Source organism: Trachypithecus francoisi, unplaced genomic scaffold (assembly GCF_009764315.1).
Source record: "Trachypithecus francoisi isolate TF-2019V2 unplaced genomic scaffold, Tfra_2.0 Lachesis_group8, whole genome shotgun sequence".
NCBI classification, from domain to species: domain Eukaryota; kingdom Metazoa; phylum Chordata; class Mammalia; order Primates; family Cercopithecidae; genus Trachypithecus; species Trachypithecus francoisi.
In genome coordinates this window covers 56380150-56388696 of record NW_022681473.1, presented here as the reverse complement: position 1 = coordinate 56388696, position 8547 = coordinate 56380150, and the positions used below count along the sequence as shown (strand labels likewise).

Here is an 8547-nt window from a genome sequence, read left to right as displayed (position 1 = left end):
TTGCTGGCAAGCAGAAGTGAGAAAACACGACTTCTTATGTTTGCTGCTTTGTTTTGCAGTAGGGAACTTTGAAAACTACGCTGATAAATTTAAACAAGATGGCATTCAGAGGGCAGTCATCAGGCAGTTTAAGCGACGAAGTGACATGAAATACTTTCAGAGAGAGTGAGGGTGGAGCCTGTTGAGGACACAGCCCAGGAGGCCAGACAGGAGACTGCTACCAATGACCCAGACACAGGTGACGGGATTGGAATAAGAAAACAATAACAACAGATATTCACCGACACCTTCCTGATTCGAGGCTTTTTGCTGGGTACTAGGAATAGAAGATGAATAAGGCTGGATGAATTATCTTCAAGGAGCTTTCAGTCTACTGAAGAAGACAGAGATAGGTGTGTAAAGTGTTTAAAGATAGCAGGATAGCAACCATAAGAGAAATATTTATATGAAATAAAGAAACAAGTAACAGCTGGGATAGGAAGTTGGGGAGGACTTCAGAGAGGCATAGCAGTGGAGAGGAATGTGATAGACAGTGTGTGATGGGTCATTGACTGGGCCTGGGGACAGATGGGACTTGGGAGTTAAAGGAGAAGGAAGAGCTGAAGCTGGCCAGGGAAGCAGAAATAGACACATTTTGAAGGCAGACCCCCCAAGAAACGGGGCAGGGACTGTCCTTCCCAGGTATGAAGGAAAGGTCTGGCAGCTCCAAGTTTTCTAGCTTAGAGAACCTAGAGAATGGTGATGCTATGGACAAAATAAGATAATGATAATAATCAGTAATGGTGGCCAGGCACAGTGGCTCACACCTGTAATCCCAACACTTTAGGAGGCAAGGGTGGGAAGATTGCTTGAGGCTTGGAGTTCGAGACCAGCCTGGACAACATAGCAAGACCCCATCTCTAAAAAAGATGTGTTTGACTGGGAGTGCTGTCTCATGCCTGTAATCCCAGTACTTTGGGAGGCCGAGGCGGGTGGATCACAAGGTCAGGAGTTCAAGACCAGCCTGGCCAACATAATGAAACCCCCATCTCTACTAAAAATAAAAAAACAAAATAGCCGGATATGGTGGTGGGTGCCTATAATTCCAGCTACTCGGGAGGCTGAGGCAGAGAATTGCTTGAACCCAGGAGGCAGAGGTTGCAGTGAGCCGAGATTGTACCACTACACTCCAGCCTGGGCGACAGAGCGAGACTCCATCTCAAAAAAAAAAAAATTGTTTTAATGGTTATGAATACTTTTTACATGTCAGGCTTTGTTAATCATCATCATAAACAATTGGGAATTGCTGTTGTTATTATTCTCATTTTGTGGAGAAGAACTGAGACATAGAGAAGAGGTAGTAGAGTTATACTGCAAATACAGGTCTGCCTTCTTTTTTTTTTTTTGAGATGGAGTCTCGCTCTGTCACCCAGGCTGGAGTGCAGTGGCACAATCTCAGCTCACTGCAAACTCTGCCTCCTGCGTCCACGCCATTCTCCTGCCTCAGCCTCCTGAGTAGCTGGGACTACAGGCGCTTGCCACCACACCCAGCTAATTTTTTGTATTTTTAGTAGAGACGGGGTTTGACTGCATTAGCCAGGGTGGCCTCAATCTCCTGACCTTGTGATCCGCCCGCCTTGGCCTCCCAAAGTCCCGGGATTACAGGTGTGAGCCACCGCACCCAGCTACAGGTCTGCCTTCTTGGACCCTATACTGAGCTGCCTGAAGAAGTCTGCATGCAGGAAAATGATGCATCTGAAATAATTTCAAATAATAACAAGGTTTTGTAAACTACTTTTGCTTTAGCCCCAAGATACTTTCCCATGGTGGTGACTTCTTGTCAATCCCCAATAAATAAAAATCTCCAAATGCTGACAAATGAAGAGAGGTTCATTGTGATTGCTCAGCATGAGGCTTCGACGAAGTGAGACCGGCCTCTAGTAGTTAGTAGTCACGCTTCACAGGCTTCTGTGAGAGCTTCTCACAGCTGAGCCTCTGGCCAAGCGTGTGAGAAGGGCAGGATAAGACATGCAGAGACTCGGGCCCACTGCTCCCCTAGAGCTCATGAAAGAAATAAGCAGAGCAGCTCCTCAACCTACATGAGATCGTGTTTAGTACAATTGAAACCCAGGTGAGTAATACTCAGCATAGGTTAGCATTTGAGCTATTTCCTGCCCACATGGAAATTACACTTAGGAAAAACTGTTGAATGATGCTGTAAGAAACCTCATTTTGTGATATTATTCATTTCTATTTGGAAACACCGACTCAAACAATTCTGAACATAGGGTCAACATGGTGGCTGGTGCTTGCTATCACGGAGGAACCTTTTCCAGCGTTATTCTTGGTCTCAGCTTTATCAGGGTACAGAAGAGACTGCAGGTAGTTAATGTACTTGATCGCAGCTCTGAGGGTTTCCACTTTGCTGAGTCGCTTCTCCAAATACTCCTCTGGCAGATGATGACGCAGCTGGGCGTAGCCTTCATTGACACATTTCACGCGCTGCCGTTCCCGCTCATTTCTTTTCCGGATGAAGGCCGGCCCGTAGGAGTACTCACACCTTCCGTAATTTGGGTAGGGCATCGGGAAAGAGAAGGGGCAGGGTTCACCGTAATTTCCCAGGATGAGGGAGTCACTGGGAAAAGGCAGCAGTGGCAGCTCCTCAGAGTAAGGGGATGGCACCGGGGCCTCCGGGTGCAGGTGGAAAGTGACCATGGGCTCCAGATAGAAGGACCTGGTCAGTGGCAAGCGGGCAGAATCAGGGAAGATAGGAAGTTTGTCAGGCAGACTAGAGTTGCCTCTGTTGTCCATCATTTCCTCTTTAACCTGCAAACATAACGAAATTTATCAATGTGGTCAGATAGAAAGAGAGCAGATATGATCTACTTTCTTGGAGATCAATGTTTTGTTTTATTTATTATATTTTATTTTTCTAGATGGAGTTTTGCTCTGTCGCCCAGCCTGGAGTGCAGTGGTGTGATCACGGCTCACTGCAACTTCCGCCTCCTGGGTTCAAGCAATTCTCCTGCCTCAGCCTCCTGAGTAACTGGGATTACAGGCGTTCGCCACCATGCCCAGTTAATATTTGTATTTTTAGTAGAGATGGGGTTTCACCATGTTGACCAGGATGGTCTTGATCCCTTGACCTTGTGATCCACCAGTCTCCGCCTCCCAAAATGCTGGGATTACAGGCGTGAGCCACCACGCCCAGCCAGAGATCAATGTTTTAAAGACTTTTCTGCTTTGATGACCAGTTTCTGAGCTCATATGGACAATGAGATGGTGTTATAATATTCTGTGTAGTAAGAGGATGTTTGATGGTACACAGAAACAGCACTAAATAACATTGAATCACCTTATGAGAAAGTTATTCTCCTTCAATTCTCTTTCAGTCCTTGTGGTTATAAAGATACAATCTTAGTCTGCTGAGAATATGTCTTCCACACCACACCACTAGAATTCTGTCTTGTCTTTTCTTTTTTTTTTTTTTTGAGACAGGGTCTGGCTCTGTCGCCCAGGCTGGAGTGCAGTGGTGTGATGATGGCTCACTAGAGCCTTAACCTCCCAGGTGCAAGCAATCATCCTGCCTCAGCCACCTGAGTAGCTGGGACCATAGGCGGGCATCACCACACCTGGCTAAGTTTTGTATGTTTTTGTAGAGACAGGGTCTTGCCATGTTGCCCAGGCTGGTCTCAAACTCCTGAGCTCAAGCAACCCATCTCCTCGGCCTCGCCACGTGCTAGGATTATACACAGGAAGCCACCGCACCTGGCCTAGAATGCTTTCTGATCCTTCTAAGATCAAAGCCTTCAACAAGCAAGAACATCTCGTTAGAATTCAGTGTCTTTACTAACTTCTGTTTGTTGTGAGTTCTGGTAATTTATCGTAGCGATATACAGTTCCTTTTTTTGTTTTTTGAGACAGAGTCTTGCATTGTTGCCTGGGCTGGAGTGCAGTGGCGCAATCTCGGCTCACTGCAACCTCTGCCCCTGGGTTCAAGTGATTCTCCTGCCTCAGCTTCCTAAGTAGCTGGTATTGCAGGTGACTGCCACCACGCCCAGCTAATTTTTTGTATTTTTAGTAGAGATGGGGGTTTCATTATGTTGGCCATGCTGATCTCAAACTCCTGCCCTCATGATCCACCCACCTCAGCCTCCCAAAGTGCTGGGATTATAGGTGTGAGCCACCATGCCCGACCATAAAGTTCGTCTTAAAATTAAATCTACTTAAGTAAGAAAACGTGATTTGATTTAAAGAAAAAGAGTGAGTAAATAATAGTACAGGTGGAACAAAGATGTAATGGTGATCGTGAAGACGTGCAAAAAAAAAAAAAAAGTGTGGGAAACGCTAAAACACCACAATATTCAAATATATGCAGTGGAAATTATGAACTAGTTAATGATCATGCAACCTCAGAGGCATAGCTTTCTTAAAGAATACCTGATGTGCTAGAGGCAAAACTGAAAATACAAATAAAAAAGGAATAATTTGCTCTTAAATGTTCATTATGGGACTCCTTTAGGTGAGAAACTTCCCTTATACATTTAAAACATAGTCAGTTTACACATTTTTACGTATGTAGAACTGTCAATATATTGAGTAAAATGCAGCTATGTTTAGGTTTTTAAAATTTTTATTTATTTTATATTTTTATTTTTAGAGGCAGTGTTTTGTTCTGTCACCCAGGCTGGAGTGCAGTGATGTGATCATGGCTTACTGCAGCCTCAAACCGCTGGGTTCAAGTGATCCTCCTGCCTTCTGAGTAGCTAGGACTGCAGATGTGCACCACCATGCCTGGCCTTATTTTTTTTTTGTAGAGATGGGGTCTTGCCTTGATGCCCAGGCTGATCTTAAACCTCCTCCTAGCTTCAAATAATCCTCCTACGTCAGCCTCCCACAGCACTGGGGTTACAGGCATGAGCCACTTCACCCAGCCTATAATTAAGTTTTGTTGGTTTTGTGTATGTGTGTGTGTGTTTGTAGAACTCAAGGACGAAGCAGTATAACCCAAGAGATTCCATACCAATGCATTTCTTCTTTGTGAATAGGTCTATATCCTTCTCGTCTTTTAAACTACCATTACTTTTTGTCTTTGACCATAATCACGTAGCAACAACAGATTTTACGGAGGCACTGCAGTATAACCCGTTAACTGGGAGGCAGGGTAGTTCTGTAGGAAAATAGCTTTTTCTCTAAGAGATAACACCCTCAGGTTTCAATATGGCCTTACTCCTTCTTAGCTATGTGTCCTTAGGCAAGTGTCTTAACCTCTCTGAGCTTTCACTTTCCCCATGTCCAAATAAGCTGCTAACTATTCTGCAGGGTGGTTGTGAGGATAAAGTGAAAAAAAAAAAACAGTTGACCCTCCGTGTTGGGGTCTGTGTATTCAACCAACTATGGGTGGAAAATATTCAGGGGGAAAACAGGGATGGCAGCATGGGTACTAAATAAGTACTGACATTTGTTCTTGTCATTATCCTCTAAATAATACAGTGTAACAACTATTTGTATAGAATGTACATTGTGTTAGGTATTATAAGTAATCCAGAGATGATTGATTTAAAGTGTTTGAGAGGGTGTGTGTAGGTTCCATGCAAGTGCTACATTATTTTCTATAAGGGAATTGAACCTCTGTGGATTTTGGTATCTGAGGGGAGTCCTGAACCCAACCCCCCAGGTACAGAGGGGTGACTGTGCCTATAATGCACCCAGCATTTACCTCTTTCCTTTCTTTAGAGATGAATTAATCTTTATGTAGCGTTCCTTTCTAAACTGTACCTTATAGAAAACCTGGTTTATATTTTCCTTAACACTGTAGAGCCACAACACTGATCTCTCCTAAACACATGTGTTGAGAGATGAGGAACATACCTAAAATAGAGAAGGAAAAGCAGCTTGAAGTCTAATTGTGGGCCTCCATCAAAGAAGGAAATATGGTGTTAATTTCTCAGCAGGCTGATTTTTCATTATCTTTAGGAGTGAGGGGTTATTATCTGTGCTTGGCATACTGCATGCACACACACACACACACACACACACACACACACACCAGTCCTAATGTTTAGGGCAATATTAGATAATATTGGCACTTATTTCTCCACCTGAATACAGCAAAAACTCAGCAGGCTGCACTGTGTAGTAGGAGGAGCAGCCTCTAAGACCAGAATTCAAGTATGAAGGTCAGGGGACTAGGGAAACAGTAAGGGCAGCAGGGGCAGGGGTGCTGGGAGGGAGGAGTGGCCAAGGTTAAAGGGTTATAGTAAGTCGTGGTGAAAGAGACTGGAAAAGAAGTCAATGCCAGGAAAAGCTCTTCTTAAAAGGGACGGGATTGGGGGATGAGATAAGTGGAATAGGTCCAATTAAAAATCAAAACAGAGGAACAGGAAATGAAAGATTCCAAATTACTGACCAAATGACCTAAGATAACTAACAAAACAAAACTCTGTGGAAAACTGAAAACTAGCCAGGATTCTCTCAAAAAGAAAAAGTTGCTGAGAGAAACAAGTTAGGAAATTCCCAAGCCAGGAATTCTAGAGGGTAAGAGAGAAAGAACGGGTATGGCAGAAGCTGCAAAATGGTGGCAAATGGGTGTGGAGCCTGTATTACTGCGTTTCTGACAACAGCAGAGCCATATTATTGCCTGTAGTTAAGAACTGGAATTAACAGGCTACCAAAAAGTAAAGCAGATGTCATCAAACCTAACTATACAAGAATCATTCTGTTGGTGATGGTTTTACCCTAAAAGACCATTTAAACAATATCTTAAATCTTGACCCAGATGAAATCTGAGTAATTTGTATATGCCACAAGTAATTAAAACTTTCTAGGTTTTAACAATACTTTGCATAATTCTTGAAAAAAGAGCATGGTGTGTCTGGAGGCACATTGATGAGAAGTTTCTTCTGTTGAGCATTTCCAATAAGTTCACCAATCAGTGTACTAGCATTTAAATACGATCACCTTTTATTCAAAGAAGGCAATTTAAGACAACAGAGTAAGAAAACGAAATAAAATGCAGCAACAAGGAGAATCAAGATAGAAAGCCTGTTGGGGTCTGGATGTGTTTGTAGGAATTGAGTATAAGTTTTTAAAAGAAAGCAACACAGATTGGTAGCGCCAGGGCTCCATGGTTCCAGATATAGGCACAGCTAACAAACACACCTGTGATGGGAAAATCTCAGATTCTGCCTTAGAGGGTTTCTGGGAAATAAATGATGAGGTCTTAATGATAAAATCATAAGAGATTCTGGATGCTCTGCTGAGCATAAAAGCTTCAAATTTCAGAGATATAAAAGATATGTAGCATGTAAAAAATAAAAAGCTACAGCTGCCAATATAATTGAATTATGGAATGTTAGAGTTGGAAGGAAACTTCCTCATAGGTTATGATATGTTGCTAAGGTTACAAAGCCAGTAGCAAAGCAGGGGCTAGAACCTAGTGTCCCAACTTCCAAATCAAAACTCCTTCTGCTCTTCTAGATGATTTAATTGCCAGCAAAACCTGGATCTTCTATTATATGAAGAATATTGGTAGTTTAAGATAATGGAATAATCTGATAGCTGACAAAATTCAGTATTTATCAACTGTGCCTAGGCATGTTTTTATCCTTCCCCATGGGCCACTCTGGAGAAGAGTCTCTTACCTGAGTTTTGTCGTCAGGATGCTGTATTTTGGGCTGAGTTAGACTTAACCTGATTTATAGGTGATCATTTAATAGCAATATGCAAAATAGCTTATAGTTAAATAGAACTGCTTAGTTCTGGTTTGGCTGTTTTTCCTACCCAACATGTAGATATGACAACAGATAACCATGCTAAATAGAAAGGTGTGCTTACAAAACTGGATACTTGTAACAAATTCTTTTGTTTAAAGAATGTTCCCCATTATTCTGGGTTATATGATATTATATCAAAATTATTTATGGAGCAATAGACTCATAATGTGAAAATATTGGTCAATATTCTTTTAGATAGAGATTAAGGCTAGAACTAAGAAGGTCAATACGAACTTATCTTTTTTTTACTTTTTATTTTTTTAAAGCCAGTCAAATTTAGCAGTGGGGACTTTAGTGACATGAATGTGGATGTTAAATTCTGATAGCCCAGTATCATAGGAACTAGCCAATACCTTTTTCTTAAATAGCCGTTTTATTTTTTCTTCTTAAGTATACTTTTATCGTTTTAAAAATGTAAATATTAGAAGCATTCCTTCTTTATCTAGAGACAAGGTCTCACTCTCTAGCCCAGGCTGGAATGCAGTGGCATTACCACAGCTCATTGCAGCCTCCATCTCCCGAGCAGCTGGGACTACAGGTGTGAGCCAACCCGCCTGGCTAATTTTTGTATTTCTTGTAGAGATGAGGTCTTACTTTGTTGCCTCGATGGTCTTGAACTCCTGGGCTCAAGAAATCCCACCCAAAGTGCTGGGATTATAGACCGCTATGCTGTGCCGACTTTAATTGTTTTTTTTTTTTTTTTTTTGAGACAGCGTTTTGCTCTTTTGCCCAGGCTGGAGTGCAATGGTGCGATCTTGGCTCACTGCAACCTCTGCCTCCAGGATCAAGTGAT

The 8547-nt window shown here is 42.4% G+C and overlaps 1 protein-coding gene across 1 annotated transcript; it reads right to left on the bottom strand.

Moving 5' to 3' along the window:
• Window positions 1–2209: 2209 nt before the first annotated feature.
• Window positions 2210–2854, bottom strand: ASCL3 (achaete-scute family bHLH transcription factor 3). Its single transcript, XM_033207641.1, has one exon. It carries the CDS (start codon window positions 2791–2793, stop codon window positions 2248–2250), a length of 546 nt encoding a protein of 181 aa, XP_033063532.1. The 5' UTR covers window positions 2794–2854; the 3' UTR covers window positions 2210–2247.
• Between the last annotated feature and the right edge of the window lie 5693 nt (window positions 2855–8547).

Coding starts and splice junctions, on each gene's coding strand:
- ASCL3 (XM_033207641.1), bottom strand. CDS start 2,793: ATGATGGACAACAGAGGCAACTCTAGTCTGCCTGACAAACTTCCTATC.